Raw genomic sequence first — 17416 nt, 5'->3', positions numbered from 1 at the left:
ACTTTGGTAGGAGGGTCATGCATTTTGGTAGGAATAAGGGAATAGGCTATTTTCTAAATGGGGAGAAAATTCAGAAACCAGAGGTGCAAAGGACCTCCTGAACTAAGACTCCCAAGTTCCTTTGCACCTTTGAGTCGGTAGTAAAGAAGGCAAATGCAATGTTAGCATTATTCTCCAGAGGGCTAGAATATAAAAGCAAGGATGAAATGCTGAGGCTTTATAAGGCATTGGTCAGACCACATTTGGAACATTGTGAGAAATTTTGGGCCCCATATCTAAGAAGGGATGTGCTGGCCCTGGAGAGGGCCCAGAGGTTGTTCACAAGAACGATCCCGGGAATGAAAGGCTTAGCATACGAGGAGTGCTTGATGTCTCTGGGCCTGTACTCAATGGAGTTCAGAAGAATGAGGGGGGATCTCATTGAAACCTACCGGATACTGAAAGGCCTGGATAGAGTGGATGTGGAAAGGATGTTTCCATTAGTGGGAGAGTTTAGGATTCGAGGGCACAGCCTCAGAATAAAAGGATGTCCCTGTAACGGATGAGGAGGAATTTCTTCAGCCAAAGGGTGGTGAATCTGTGAGATTTGTTGCCACAGAGGGCTGTGGAGGCCAAGTCATTGGGTATATTTAAGGCAAAGATTAATAGGTACTTGATTGGAAAGGGGGCTAAGGGTTATGGGGAAAAGGAGGGAGAATGGGATTGAATAAAAAGAATCAGCCATGATTGAATGGTGGAGCAGACTCAATGGGCTGAATGGCCAAATTCTGCTCCAATATCTTACAGTTTTATGGTTTCCTTGCAGTTTAGTGGAAAAGGCTGATAACACTGTTGTGCTTTTGTTTTTCAAGTTAAACTTACCCTCCCTGACTCGATGAGCATAAGCAGTGGGTTCTCACAGAAATATTTAGCAGCTCAGCTGCATTTTCACTGGGGATCAGTAAGCTCATCAGGATCAGAGCACACAGTGGATGGTACCCGGTACGCTGCTGAGGTAAGGGCTACGAGCATTTGGTTTTGTATTAGCCAAAATTCAGTGACTATTTTGTCAATCCTCACAAAACCTTGGACCTTCCTTCCACTCCTCAACCCCCCCAAAACTGCCTATAGGACCACTGACCAATTTAAACACCACGGACTGTTACTACACATCCCCACCTCTGGCCTCCTGTCAGAAACGTTGCGCTCCAAGTACTGGTTCTGACTGGAATCAGGCAGAATTCCAGGAAGTATTTTTTTCTAAAAGAGGCCTGGTTATTAAAGTTGATGTAGTGAAAACAAAAATAACAAAACTGCAGATACCGGGCATCCGAAATAATAAAGGAACACACAACAGATCAGGCAGCTTCTGTGGAAAAGGAAACAAAGTTAATGTCTCAGGTCTTCAGAATGCGTTCCTTTGTAACCTTGTTAAAATCTGAACAGATTCAGGGGCTGCAGCAACACAAGGCTGTTTATTCCAAGGGCTTCTCCACATTGGTTCACCAAGCCTCTGCAGAGAATAATTCTATTGTTGCAACCCAGAGACCCGTCGATCATATAATTGTGCGGAACAAGGAAGCATCCTTAAAGTCCACCCTCTTACAGCCAATTCTAAGTATACTCCAACTCAATGGACCTCTGTTTCCACCTATCACCCACCAGCCACTGTCTCTAAATTCCCCACTCATCCTCACCCACCTGGCTGCATCTGCCCATCATCCCCCACCTTACCTGGTTCCATCTACCAGCTACCAGCCCCTGTCTCTTCCTCCCTCTCACCTTTTTATACTGGCTGTCTTCCCTCTACACTATCTGCCCCCAACATGAAACATCAACCTTCCCTCTGCCTACACAGATGCTGTCTGACCTGCAGAGTTCCTCCAGCAGTTTGCTTTTTGCTATAAAAAATACATTTGACTATGCTGACAAGAAGATGATGGAATTCCCGATGAGACTTGAAATTGAAAGAATAGTTCATTAAAGTGTACAGCTGCACAGTAAAGCCACTGTTTGTAGAACTGCTCTTGATCAGACCATTAATCAAACAACCATTATCATAACAATATACATGAAGTCACACTTGATTCACAGCTGAGATCTTCACAGAGGTGACTTGTTCTCCTTAATACTTTAGATGCACGTTGTTCATTATGCTGCCAAATATGGAAGTTTAAGCACTGCAGCACTGGAAGCAGATGGTCTTGCTGTTCTGGCAGTACTGTTTCAGGTAAGACGATGACATGATATGATATATTTTTATTAGTCACATGTACATCGAAATACACAGTGAAATGCATCTTTTGCATAGAGTGTTCTGGGGGCAGCCCGCAAGTGTCGCCACGCTTCTGACACCAACATAGCACGCCACAACTTCCTAACCTGTACGTCTTTGGAATGTGGGAGGAAACCAGAGCACCCAGAGGAATCCCACGCAGACATGGGGAGAACATACAAACTCCTTACAGACAGCGGCCGGGATTGAACCCGGGTCACTGGTGCTGTAATAGTGTTACGCTAACCACTACACTACCGTCCCTGCCGACTACCATGCCTGCCATTGATACATCATTTTCTCATTCACTTTAAGAGACCAATTGTTATTAACAGTTTTAAACCTCTCTCCCTCCTGATCTATTTTCTTCACATGAATTCAAACTCATTTTCTTCGATCCACAAGCTTTTAAAAGCTATGAAGAATGTACCTGCATGAAGGAGTGCTATGAAACATCAGTGTTGGTTCTGATTTTTAGTAGTATGTAATGCGAGAAATAGCCTTGTGGTCACAGCTCAGCTGGAAATAGGACACAGGCTTAATTATTTCTAGTCCACTCATACCAATAGAAAGTCACTTCTCATTTGCTTTTCTTAATATTGTAAGGAATCTAAGGTTTTCAAAGTTGTCCTCATACTGCTGCAGGGGATTAGCCTTGTACACTAATTATAGGATTTGTCTGCTTTCCTGGTGTTTTGGGAATGTAATACTGAACGCAGTTACCTTAGGCCTCCAGACGACCTCAGTGCGACAGCCTCAGATTTATTACGGGTGATTCTGTGCTTCTAGTGCAGAGCTGCACTCATAGGGAATTTGGGTCAGGGAATGAGACCCACAGCATTGTAGTCTATATACCCCTAGGCACAGAACCCTGCCAGAAATGTTGGGTTAGAAAATCGGCTCTTTGTTTCTCATGCTTTTGAAATGAACTCAGCATTTTGTTGCTTTGTTAGTCGCTGCTTCTCTGCAAAGACTGGGTGTAGTTAGTGTTAAACCCACAACAAAAAGAAACTGTAAAAGGGAGAGTTCAACTGCTTAATCTGCAGAGTATATAAATCTACACTTCAAGAATGTAAACATCACGCCTGAGTCTTCAAGCACAGAGAGAAGCCATACATTCTCTGTCCCATTGCTATGTATGAGGAATCAGAAAAGCTAATTTAACATGTTACATTGAGGTACCTCAGTTTCCCAGAGAAGTTATATCAACTTTCTAGTTTTACTTGTCTATTTATAATAGTCTAGTTTTACCTAGATCTAGAGATGGTAATGTTTTACAACTACTATTGTAAAACCAGAACTATTTCATATACTGTAAATGAAATAAGCATTTGGACCTGAATTTTGTTCACTTAAGCATAAGTTTAAAGAGATTCTGGTTCATAATAACATTACAGTATCTAAGAAAAAAATACTGATTGGATAATACCACACCTTTCTTTAAAAAATCTGTTCCTGATAGTTTTTGGTATGCGATTCAATAATAAGACATTTTATAATATTTTTCCTTATTTGAGATGTGTCCACACCGCTAACAAATAAAGTATATATAAATTTAAACTGAAAAGAAATAAGCTTGCATTTAAAAGAAAGGAATTTCATTGCTTGCCACAGCCATCACAATATGGACTTTGTCATAGAACTTATTAGCTGAAAGGTGGTGAATTAATATTTCTTTCCTCTCAGGCTCCCCACCAACATATCTGCTAACATGACCCCTCTCCACAAATATAAACAATCTTTTACTTTACAGTCTAGCAAACCATCACCCATCTCTATCTTCCCTTCCCTTCCCTATCTCCAAGTTCCCTTTCCCACCCAGAAGAGTTGAATGTGTTCTATCCTCCCAAATAGTGCCTCTCCTACCAGGTTTCTATCTCTGTTGCAGGATAAGTCACGTCTATGTATAATATCCCATGTGATTGTGACAGAAGCAACAACAACCCCCCCAGCTTCCACGTAATCCTCCTCAATCTGTCCACATCATCCTATCATCCTCTACCAATGTCTCAGTACCACTGTAACTGCAGTTCTCAAATTTGAGCTCTTGGGGGTTGAACCTTCAGTTGCCAAGGCCTGAGTTTGGGAATTCCCTATTGAATCTCTTTCCTTTCCTTTCCTTTCCTTTCCTTTCCTTTCCTTTCCTTTCCTTTCCTTTCCCTTCCTTTCCTTTATTAAGGCACTTCCTAAAACTAGCTGATTGACTGAGCTTTTGTTCATTTGCCATACTATGTTCTATTATGGTACGATGACCATATGTCTTTGGTAAGACTTCTACAGATGCCTACGGATATCATGCTATAAAACAACAGGATCTGCTAAGTATAAGCTATTTAACTGATGATAGCATGAAATAAAATTATGTGTCCTGTCTGCCAGACTTTTAAATAGTTTCAATGTTCTTATTTTGCAGGTGGGACCAAATGATAATAAAAATTACAATCACATTTTTGATAAACTTCAAGACGTTTCTGAAGAAGGTAATTGCACGCTTGCTGAATTGATCAAGAATAATTATCTCTTTATGATTTTGTGTAGACAACTGCAAGTTCTACACAGGCAGCCTTTTCTTCCCTCTTGTTTCCAAATCAGCAGGGCATTTGAGTTCAATTAATTCTTTCATTACCAAAGTATAATTCCTTACATGACATCTTGAACAAAGTTTCCAGAAGCTGGGCCTAATTTATATGCTCTGTAATTTTATCAAAGACATTTAAAACTTACTTTTTTCACTTTGCATTGTTCTAATGTGTTCTTTCTTGTAAAAATTGTGTATATTTTGTGTTTAATTTATGTTTTTCTTGTGAATGCTGCTGATATGATGCTATGTGCCTGTGATGCTGCTGCAAGTAAGTTTTTCATTGCAACTGTGCATACATGTACTTGTGCATATGACAATAAACTTGACTTTGACTATGGGCTTGCACAGGTCCTGACAGTGGGTCAGTATGTCCACATGTTCTCGGTTGCTGGATAACTCTATAGCCAACCTACCAACCATCTCAAGTATATAGAGAAAGTAAAGTATTGTTAGTGTTGGAAACTTGAATCAAAAGCAGAAGGTTCTTGGAATACTCCACAGATCAAGCCCATCTGTGAAGAGAACACACAACTTACTATTTCACTTTGATCACTCCCTCAGAACTGGAAGACAATCCAGTGAACAGCATTTTAAAAAGGAACATAACAAAAGAAAGGGGATGAAGAAAGAGTGGCATATACGAAAACACAAGTGGAAAAAGAAATCTAGATCTGACCTACCCAGAAGATCAAAGTATATTCCAATCATTCCATTAAGCACTCCATTGACTTCCTCCCATTCACCACACACAGTTTCTGGCTCCTCTGGTGCACTTCTGCCAAGTGGGAAATTAACAAATCTTTGGACAAGGTTTAAGTTATCTGATTGTCGGACGCTGTAATCTTACTGGCATCTTTTACGTGGCTGTGACAACAATGATCCTATTGTTCCATTTTCCTTAATATTTATCACCCTGTCCCTTGCTGTTTGCTCTGTTGCTTTTAAGCTGAGTTGCCATTTTCGCTGTAGTTTTATCTTGGGTGTTCCTAGTGCCACTGCTCATTGGGCCCTGTTTACCAAGGCTTTTATTAATGTATCTATTGATCAATCAAATAGTGTGAAGTTGGTTAATACGAACTTATCAGATGTGCCTGATGACTTTTGAAGCATAGGAACCATGCAGTACCATAGGAATGCCAGAACCTAAGTGATGAAGAATTTTTTAGTATTAATCACAAAAGGGAAGAGAGCCAACTGTGATAAAAACCCTTTCAGATTCAAGGAATTAATAATGTGCTTTGACTATAAAGCATTCCAGGACTTTTACTCCATAAAACCTTGGTTTCAGCTCTTCGGGGTTCAATTTCGTTTAACTCAGGACTAATGTGTTTTTTTGTCCATATTCAGAGAATTCAGTAGAAGTCTGTGAAATCTGATGTAAACTATTTGTCTCCTAGTCTGATTATACATGGCATTGTTTTAAACTGCCAATCTGTAGGTGGGAAATTAATTTTTAATTGGACAGTTGATTTTCTGCTTATTTTCCCCTGTGTCACTCAGTGATTCAGTTAAAGTAGGATTGCCAGTGGACTCTTTTTTTAAAATCTATCCTCTGGTGATATCAATATGTGATTCTGAAAAGCAAGTTACAAGGTGATTCCTGCTTGTGTGGTTATGGTTTATAGCATCACAGCACAATCCATGAAAACCAATATCAGGCATATGGTTTCGTGTTAAAGGCCCACTTCAGATGCCAGGATTGCTTTGAGGATATCATGAAATGCTGTAAATTTCCAGAATTGCTGCTGTTCATCACATCACCTTGCATGGTCTTGGAGGTCAAAGAGGAGGAGAGCCACAGTGAAGAGCAGTTAATCAGCAGTGTTAAAGAACCATTGCAGCTGAGAAAGAAATTTAGACATGTCTCATATTCCTGTAATTTCCAAGTGATCTTCCACAGAAGGGAGCTTTAGGGACGTCATCTGACCCAAGGTGTGATCAATGTATGAGTCAAAGAGTCAAGCAGCACGGAAGCCGACAGTTCAGTCCACCAGGTCCATTCCAATCATTCAGCAATCATCTATACTAACCCTATTTCCCAACATTTGGTCCATAGCCTTCTATGCTCAGACACAGTGCAGGATAGGATACGTATGCAGATATTTTGCTAAATTAGAGTTTATAGAGGATGAGAAGCCACAAGGAGAAAACTGAATGAGTCTAAATTGGAGGTGGTGAAAAATGTGTTACCTATTAGGAGATGTTGAGCAAAGCATGTAAATTATGTTGAGGAGTTAGAAATGGCTGGAGTTGGGGATATGGACAGTGTATGGGAAATAGAACATCTTAGGATCAAGGCGGATACAAACAAAGAGGAAGTGTTGGAAATACCCAGCAGGCCAGGCAGCATCTATAGAGAAAGAAAGAAAACAAAACATCTCAGGTTGACAATCTCTTGTCTGAATGGGGGAAACATTAGAGCTGTTTCAAGCAAGTGCAGAGATAGGGCAAAGATGGAAGAGAGGAATCTGATGGCGGAGGGGAAGCTATTTCTGATTTGTTGAGCGTGGGTCTTCAGGCTCCTGTACCTCCTCCCTGATGGTAGTAACGATGATAGAAATTGGAATGGCAGATGTAGCAGCAGATGCTATCCAAACAAAGGGGAGCTGGAGATACAATCTGATCTTGCTGAATTTAGTCTGAGTCTCAGAGATCTTCGTTAGAAGAGTGCAGCATACCAAGGATAGATTGAGAATGGGGAGGAGAATTAAAATGACAAGTGACCTATGTTCTGTCATGATGTGCCTGTAAGGATCATTGGTTCGGCTGCTTGACGACAAATCAAAAAATTAGTGCTTATACTGTGCACACTTCACATTTCTGTATGTTCATACTGTAAATCAAGCTCCCATCTACATTGAAGAATCCTGATTTATACCTGAAACATAAGTGCACACTAGCCGAACATCAAACAATTCTTAACAAGAAAGCAATAGCTGATTGCCAGTGTAGGTGGAGGAATAAATGACCCAATCAGCTGAATGTTCCTACCGCCACATTTGCATCACGTAGCCATCTATAAAAGCAGTTCTCTACAGCAGTCTAACGTATTGATTTATGAAATAAATCAGAAAATGTTGGAAACACTCAGCAAGTCAGCACCAACCTTGGAAAGAAAAGCAGTTAACGTTTTAGATCCAAGCCCTTTCACCAGAACTGTGTCAATTCACTATGCTGAAAAAAAACATATTGAGGCTACATTAACATACGATTTAAACAATTCCTCAGTGGAATTGAGCAGAGATAACCTATATGATAAGTCTCTGTGCACTTTGAGCCAGTGAACACCAGCTGAAGGAATAAGAGAAACAAAGGACTGCAGATGCTGGAATCTAGATGAAAAACACGATGATGCTGGAGGAACTCAGCAGGCCAGGCAGCATCCGTGGAGAAAAGCAGGCGGTCAACATTTCGGGTGAGTCAGGTCAGTTTTTAGAAAGATGTCATGGATGCTCAAGGACTGATAAGTACCCAGGGCCAGATGAGATGTACCCCAGTTTATATGGAAAGCAAGGGAGGAGATAGTTGAGGACCTGATGGAATTTTTTTCATCTTCTTTAGCCACAGGTGAGGTGCCGGAGGACTGGAGGAATTCTAATGATCTTCCTTTCTTTAAGAAGGGCAGCAGGGATAAGCCAGGTAACTACAGGCCAGTAAGCTTTATGTCAGTGGTAGGGAAATTATTGGAGAAAATCCTAAGGGATAGGAATTATGTACATTTGGAAAGTCAGGGGATCTTCGGGGACTGTCAGCATGGGAATCCTGTCTCACTAATTTAATTGAGTTTTTTGAGGAGGTAGCTAAAAAAATTGGTGAAGACAGGGTGGTAATGTTTTCTATATGGAACATAGTAAGGCATTTGACAAGGACCTACATAGTAGGCTGGTCCAGAGTTTAAGGTACATGGGATCCAAAGCAAGCTGGCTAATTGGATCCAAAACTGACTTGGTTGCATCAGGCAGAGATTGGTGAGTTTCTGATGGGAAGTCTGTGACCAGTGGTGTGCCACAGGGATTGGTGTGGGCATCCTCATTGTTTGTGATATATATTAAAGACTTGGATGTGAATGTAGGAGAAGTGATCAGTAAGTTTACACATGAAAGTTTGGTATTGGTATTGGTTTATTATTGTCACTTGTACCAAGGTACAGTGAAAAACTTGTCTTGCATACCGATCGTACAGATCAATTCATTACACAGTGCATTGAGGAAGTGTTCCTAGTGTTGTGGATAATGAGGAAGGTTGCCTAAGGTTATACAGCAGGATGTAGATCAGAGGAAAGTGGGGTGAAGCATTGGCAGGTAGAATTTAATTATGAAGTGATGCATTTTGGGAAATTAAATAGGGGTAGGATGTATACAATAAATGACAGGGCACTAGGGAACGTTGATGAACAGAGGGACCTTGGGTTTTAAGTTCATAGTTTGCTGAAAGTGGCAACACAGGCAGTTAGGGTGGTGAGGGTATATGAAGTGCTTGCCTTTATAGGGAGGGGCTCAGAATATAAACGTTGGGGTGTTATGTTGCACTAGTTAGACCGCACCTGGAGTATTGTGTGAAGTTCTGCTCACAACAGGAAGGATGTGGTTGGGCTGGAGAAAATGCAGAGAAGATTCACCAGGATGTTTCTGTGCTGTAGAACTCTGCGACTTTATGAGTTGGACTTGTACATAAGAAAAATAATTTTATTGATGGCAAAAAGAGATTATTTGTAATTTCATTAAGGTTACTTAATTATCCAATCAAATCCCTGAATATCCTAGCACATTTCAAAAAACATCTCAAGAGTTCCATTAATTTCCATTTTACTACTGTTGTTCCTGAATTCCCATCTGAACTTATTTATATTTGTTTTCCTATCTCTCACTACAGTTACACCTACGTCAGGAGAACCCCCATGGAAATTAATAGGCATCATGCTGCAATTGCAAACTATTTTCCGACACCTGTATTAATTTCTAAGCCAACTACTTTTATCTGCTTTTGATCCAAAGACAGCTCCTTCCCAAAAACTCTTCAGTGAGTCATTCTGCATGACTGGTGACAGGACTTCCTTACTCATCCCAAATTGAGCAAGTTTGTAAAATTATATGCAGATCATTGTCTTAGAATAGTGCTAGGTATGGAAAAGACTCTTTTTGTACAAAGTGACCAGATAATGAGCCTGAGAAATCTGTGAAAGCACTATTTCCTATTTGTTGAAGAAGCAAGAGTTCCTTGTGCTGTAGGTGTTCTGAGTTAAATGGAGCAGGCCGGTTCTCAGTGGGCAGGATGTTCATCAGAGGACCAGACTGGAAAGGTGGAAAGAACGGGTGGAACAATAGAAATAAACCTGCTACTTTTTCTTCTTTCTTCTTCTTCATTGATGCAGTGGCTGAGTCAAACGTACACTTTATTGATAAGGTCACACGTGTTCCGTTGCCCATGTAACAATCATTGTTGAGTGCCGGATAGTTGAGAATGCTGATGATAAACACCAGCATTATGCAGTGATGATGTTTTAGATAATGTCATCCTTGATGCAAATAGCTACTGGACAGGGGCATCGAATTTCCATAAAGCTCAATGGAATCTTTGCTTCTTCAGGTACATTTTGTTTGTTTTGTTGGTTTATGATGAACTAAGTATGTCACAGCAGATTCAAGGGCTTTAAACAGAAGTTAGACGTGTTCCTTCAAGGTAACTGTACTGTATTGTGTTCTTCTTATAACTAAATGGGTAAATTTTTTTTATTGTTATGTGTCTGGATGGATGCTTTCTATGGCACATTGATTAAAAATTGGTGAGGTTAAAGGGGACATGTCAAACTTCTTTAGCCTTCTGAGGAAGTAGAGGTGCTGGCGAGCTTTCTTGGCTCTGGCATCTAGGTGGTTGGACCAGGACAGGCTATTGGTGATGTTCACTCCTGGGAACTTGAAGCTTTCAACCCTCTCGACCTCCACATTATTGATGTAAACAGGAATGTGTGCACCACCCCCTTCGTAAAGTCAATGACCAGCTCTTTTGCTTTGCTGATATTGAGGGACTGATTACAGTCTGTTGATCAAGAAGTCAAGGATCCAGCTGCAAAAGGAGGTGTTGAATCCCAGGTCTACGAGTTTGGAGATGAGTTTGCTTGGAATTATGGTAGTGAAGACAGAGCTGTAGTCAATAAATAGTAGTCTGCTATACTGTAGAGTACAACATAAACTGATCTGAACATGAATCATCATAGGAATGCTTCCATATTGTGGCAACTAATGCTAAACTTTTTTTATTTCAAAAATGAACTTTATTCATAAAAAATATACAAGAAATACAAAACAGTACATGGCTTACTTTACATTCATAATCTGCCTCTTTGAAAAATCTACCATTCAAGTGTTTGAGAGGCTTTTACACCAGACCCAGGCCTTAATGCCCAGTGATGACAGACCTTAGACTGCAGTCTGTCCCCACAAAGCCTTTACATTGGCTGCGCCATCTTTCGTTGTGTCCCTTAGCATGTACTCCTCCATCCTGGAATGAGTTGGACGGTAGCATTCATCAATGGACGTCTTGTTGTACTGGAAGACCAACAAGCTTCAGGCAGACGAAAGTGAATCTTTCACCAAGCTGATAATCTTCCAGTAGCACTTGATGTTTGTCTCAAGTTCAAGTTCAAGTTTATTGTTGTCATAGGCAGATATACACAGTGATACAGCTTCCATAACCAAGAGCACTGACTGGAAATATTTTCCTGGCTCTTTGCCTATTCTGCTCTTCACCCAGCTCTGAGAAAATGTTGGGAATGGAATGAGGTGATTTTCTCTCCCTTATTGTGGACAAAGTATGTTTATTTTCAATTTCTTGCTACCAAAATATTGAGATTGTTAGCATCCATTACTTAGATATTGCAGGTCTCCTTGGAGTTTCAAAATGATGTCTGTGACACATGCAGAGACTTGTGGGGCCAATTCACACTGGATAAAATGTTAGTGAGGATATTGAGATGCGTTCAGTGAACAGTCATAGGAAGTATGAGAACAGGCAGTGAGTGGCACCAATCAATGTGCAACATGGATATGCCATTTTGGACCTCAGTGCTCTCTACTAACCTGGCATGGCTTCAATGCATTCAACACCAGCAAGGACCTTTCAACAGCCTTATTAAAATGGATCATCAAACACTTACAGCAAGTAGATAATTCGATCCATTGGCATGATTCTACATGTGTCTGGTAATTTTCAAATGATCAAACTCTACAGAGCATGGTGTAGCAGATGCTAAAAGGCTTTGTCCTGACATCAAGGTTTCTGCTCAAACCAGTTGCTCCAGGTCAAGGGGGCCTCTGTGCAGCAAAAACTGGGGAATGAACAGAGAGGACAATTCATATACTGAGCTACAGTGAAATGGAAAAGCTGCTGAGAGGAGGAGAAAGACGAGTGGGAGAAGGGAAGCTGTTGTGGAGCAAGGAATCACTCACACACGTCCTTTCTAAGGTCAAGCAGATGCCTATTTATTTTGATCAACTTTTACACCTGCTTGCAGGGGGTGAGGAGACTTCAACTTACTGGACGTTATAGAGAAAAGGTGCATCTTCTTCATCCAAAGCTCAGACATACAGTTACCAGCACTGAACTAACTGGGTGCACCAATTGATGCGTGATCAGTCTTCTCCAACATCATTGGTATGGTCACCTCATGTGAAGACCTCCATATTTTGGTGGTCTCATGACGAGGCCTCATCACTTAGCTTTGCTATTGCTCTAATCAGGCCCCTGATTATCTGTTAGCCTGGTGGTCATACAGCTTAGGCTCTCCTTGGCTACTGCCAAGGCCCTGTGGTTGCCATGGGAACACCTCTGGCTGCAAGCACTCTTATCTCTACTACATTCCTGTGTTGAGTCACAAGCCTACAGCCTGGTACAGATAGTTGTTACTGCTATCACCAAGGGGCCTACTGTGGAATGCATGTGCATTGTTCTTTATCCCGTACCAGTGGTTCCTGTTATCTTTAGCCTCACAAAACAGCCACTGCAGCTGGCTTAACCGGTATGGTCCAGCATCACTTCATGACCAACTAGAAAGATCAAGTCTATTATCCTGCTTTCTCCATGTATGCCTGGGTTAATCCTCTGTGCTAATTCCTGATATAGTCCTTCTTCCTTTTATCATCTAATTTCCCACTTCAGAAGCCACATCCAGCTAGATAGTCAGGGAGCAGTTCTCCCATCAAAACCTTTTTCAAGAAAATAAATCTGATTTCAGCAGTATCTGTAGCAACTACAAATCCATCAAGCACCACGATGTCAGCAGCTGGCAACGTGACCTGGGCATTTTTATACAACTGGAGCTGTAGCAAGCAGCAACATATTTTGAAGTTTGCCATCCACTGCTGCATTAAGAAACTCACTCTGTTTCTCTGCTTACCAAGACAAGTAGGCTGAGTGAGTATGCAGCTTCACTGCAAAATCAGGCTTTCTCGTCATTAGGAGTGCCGTTGCCTGTGTATGTCTTGTGTCAGCTGTATCCCAATAAGAGCTACACAGGGATCGCTGTGTAGCTATCTGAGGGCTCCTGACATTCACTGGAGGAGACTAAATTTGGCCTTGGATGATGGCATTAAGCATTTCTGGGCCCAGAAAGTGACTGTCAGGGGTTTATTGATTTATTATTGCCACATGTGCCAAGATACAGTGAAATGCTTTTTGTCTTGTGTGCCATCCTAATAGATCATGCTATACATAATTACATTGAGGTAGTAAAAAGAAAATGGCACTAACAGGTGTAGGGGTGTGATGAAAGGTCAAGTACTGTCTTCCTGAGAGAGCAAAACCAACTCAGAGGCACTGCTGCTCACTCAGTTGCTGCCTTAGCCATCCAAATGATCTGTTCGACATCAGATTTCTGGAGTGCTGCTGCATTGTGTAATCCACAGCAATGACGCCATCAGTCTGAGCTTGCACAGTGGAAGTGTGAACTTTCCATTGCCGCACTCCGGCATTGAACCTCTGCTGGTGGCACCATAATGGAAGCTGAGACATTGGCCAGAATGATGGTTGGATTCACAAGTGCACCATAGAAAGAGACCTCCTATCTCAATGCCAGAGAGGACAGACTTCTAGCCCTGCATGACCCAACTTGATGCCAGTTTCTTCCATGCTCCATGCTCCACTCAGGCTTCCTGGGAGGATTCTCAGTGCAAATAACCTCATTGCATATAACCTTAAGCCTTCTGTAGGCAGCCTCATCAAAGTCATCAGCTGAGTCTTCTGCAGCAGAGCGTAGTAAAGTTGCCCTCAAGGGAGCAGGTAACCCTCTTGGCCCCTCCAAGCCTATCCCCGTGCAAAGTGTTGGTATTGGAGTTGGTGACGGTAGATATAAAATTGAGTGCTGGTCTTCCTTCACCTTCAATCTTCTTCTGGCTTATGAACAGCTGCATGGCCAGGATGCAGTTCTTGGGCATCTGAAACAAGAAAGGCACAAGGGTGCAGATAACATAAGTGAAAAACACGATGTTGTTGGAGGAACTCAGCAGGCCAGGCAGCATCCGTGGGGAAAAGCAGGTGGACAAAGTTTCGGATCTGGACCCTTCTTCAGGACTGAAGATGGGAAAAGGGGAAGTCTGGTGAGGTGGAGAGTTAGAGGTAAATTCTTATGCCACCTGCAGAAGAGATTGTGGGTTGAGGAGGAAGTAGAGTATGAGAAAAGCAGAAATAAGGATATCCTCATCTTCAGTTAATTCAGCCCTGCCACAGACTAAAGTCCTATAATTGCTGTTGCAATAAAGGCCAACATCATCCCGTGCATGAGCTTAAGGACACACTCATGCTCTGTGCACACCTTTTAGCTCCTGTAGCCTCTGGTGGCATGACATCTTGTCTTCAAGCCTGTGTCAGAGTTAGAGATAGCTGACAGTGTGTGCCGTTGAAGATGCATTCCTGGACCTTGAATCCTGGGAGATCATTGAATGTCCTGTGGTACTGCAACCAGACCTTCAGTCCTTCAGTCCTGGCACTGACCACCACCTCTATCTGCTCTCATTGTGTCTCAAGGCATCCTGCAAATGGAGGACAGCTCTCCTATTTTCCACCTTCTGCACCAAAGCCTTTAATATATTACCTGAAAACCTAGGGGCCACTTTCTCCTCTATCCTCCAGGTGAAGTTCACTGCCTGTATGATCCCTAGCATCTGCTCCAGCCACAGTTTACCTCCCCTTTAAGAGCTTTAAGCAGGATAGATTTGCTTTAATTGGAGCTAGGCCCCTGCTAATACATCCAACCAGTGAACAGCAGCTCAGAGTGTACAAAAAAGTCATTCATATAAATAGACAGAACAAAACTGACCTGCTGCCATACATTCCAATCAATGGACGCAAAGTAATCACTCCAAAGATCCACACGTCCTTTTGTTTGGGGGTAGGGGTGGAGGGAGACTATCTAACCTCTGTCATTTAATCTCTAACTTCTGCACTTCATAGATTTTGTTCTATATTCCTTTTCTTCCTTTCTCTATCATGTCTTATTTTTGTTCATAACCACTTTCTGTCCCCTCCTCCTCTGAACAATTTGACTCATGCCTGACATTTTGAACTGAAATTTGAGAACAGGAGTTCTGTGGATACAGCTGCGGTTAAACCCCAAGAGATATTTTCTCCCTTTCACCACTTCCCACACCTGCTTATAAACTTTTCTTTACATTGGGTATACATTATGAATGCCAGTCACTAACACACCTGACAAATGTGATGTACCTCACCAGATTACATTATTTTACAAGTTTAATTCACACATTTCTTTCAAAGAGTGTCACAACATTACTTAAAATCATATTTTAGATATTTTTTGAAAATTGATTATTGTGGGTGGAAGACTAATAACCATTAAATTTACTTCTGACGATAAAATCTTTGTTCATTAAAATAAATGTTTATTTCTGAATTTTCCTTGAATTTTGCGGGTTCTGATATTTAAATTGTTTTGGGATGATCTCTACGCTGAACCCACTTTGATTCCATCTCAGGTGTCATAGTGCAGATTCCTGGTTTTGATGTGAACACTTTGTTACCCCGTCAACTGTATCGTTTCTTCCGATATAATGGATCCCTGACAACTCCACCCTGTTTTCAGACTGTTACCTGGACTGTTTTCAATGACACCATCCAGCTTTCAAAAGCACAGGTATGATCCCATTTTTCAAATCTACTTTCTTGTTCCTCTAGTGAATTATTTTGAGAATAGCTTCAAAAAGAAAATGATCAATTTTACTACAATAATATCTAATATTGTGTAATGCAGGTTTCAATCAACAAAGGCAACTAAGGGGTAAATTTAGCCATCTGTGTAAATAAGTGTCCATATAACATAGAACACAACATAGAACATAGAACACTACAGCACAGTACAGGCCCTTCAGCCCACAATGTTCTGCCAACATTTTATCCTGCTCTAAGATCTATCTAACCCTTCCCTCCCACATAGCCCCCTATTTTTCAATCATTCATGTGTCTATCTAAGAGTCTCTTAAATGTCCCTAATGTATCTGCCCCCAACACCTCTGCCAGCAGCACGTTCCACGCACCCACCACTCTCTGTGTAAAAAACTTACCTCTGACCCTCTTGTACCTTCCTCCAATCACCTTAAAATTATGTCCCCTCGTGTTAACCATTGTTGCACTGGGAAGAATTCTCTGACTGTCCACTCGATCTACGCTTCTTATCATCTTGTACACCTCTATCAGGTCACCTCTCATCCTGCATTGCTCCAAAGAGAAAACCTCTAACTCATTCAACCTATCCTCATGAGACTTGCTCTCCAATCCAGGAAGCATCCTGTAAATCTCCTCTGCACCCTCTCTAAAGCTTCCATATCCTTCCTATAATGAGGCGACCAGAACTGAATACAATAATCCAAGTGTGGTTTGACCAGAGTTCTATAGAGCTGCAACATCACCTTGCGGCTCTTGAACTCAATACCCCGACTAATGAAGGCCAACACTCCATACACCTTCTTAATAACCCTGTCGACCTGCATGGCAACCTTGAGGGATCTATGGACATGGACCCCAAGATTCCTCTGTTCCTCCACGCTGCAAAGAGTCCTGCCATTAACCCTATATTCTGCCTTTGAATTTGATCTCCCGAGGTGTATCACTTCACACTTATCTGGGTTGAACTCCTTCTGCCATTTCTCAGCCCAACTCTGCATTCTATCAATGTCCTGTTGTAATTTACAGCAACCTTCTACACTATCCACAGCACCACCAACCTTTGTATCACCAGAAAACTTACTAACCCACCCTTCCACATCCTCATTCAAGTCATTTATAAAAATCACAAAGAGCAGGGGTCCCAGAGCGGATCCCTGCGGAACACCACTGGTCACCGACTTCCAGGCAGAATATGCTCCATCTACCACCATCGCTCCATCTAATGTTGGTTTGTGGAGCACCATGGTGGACTGTTTTGTGCTTTGGATCAATCATCACCAGGAACTAAGCCAGATTGAGAAAGCACTTCTACATTAGCTTTCTCTTGTCTAGCAAAGAGATATTTTCACCCCCATAGTCTGGATAGGCTACAAACTCATGAGCTAGATGTGGAACCAGAGCTGCCAAAA

At 41.7% G+C, this 17416-nt stretch overlaps 1 protein-coding gene across 1 annotated transcript in view; it reads left to right on the top strand.

Annotated features, from left to right (window-relative positions):
- Positions 1 to 17416, top strand: part of ca9 (carbonic anhydrase IX) — a 76756-nt gene that overhangs the window by 23360 nt on the left and 35980 nt on the right. The window contains exons 4-7 of the mRNA XM_052042185.1: positions 852 to 994; positions 2117 to 2209; positions 4668 to 4734; positions 15821 to 15978. Of these exons, the coding sequence (XP_051898145.1) occupies positions 852 to 994; positions 2117 to 2209; positions 4668 to 4734; positions 15821 to 15978 (461 nt within the window). The remainder of the gene's footprint in view (positions 1 to 851; positions 995 to 2116; positions 2210 to 4667; positions 4735 to 15820; positions 15979 to 17416) is intronic.

Source organism: Pristis pectinata, chromosome 2 (assembly GCF_009764475.1).
Source record: "Pristis pectinata isolate sPriPec2 chromosome 2, sPriPec2.1.pri, whole genome shotgun sequence".
NCBI classification, from domain to species: Eukaryota; Metazoa; Chordata; class Chondrichthyes; order Rhinopristiformes; family Pristidae; genus Pristis; species Pristis pectinata.
This window is presented reverse-complemented; position numbering and strand designations above follow the sequence as displayed.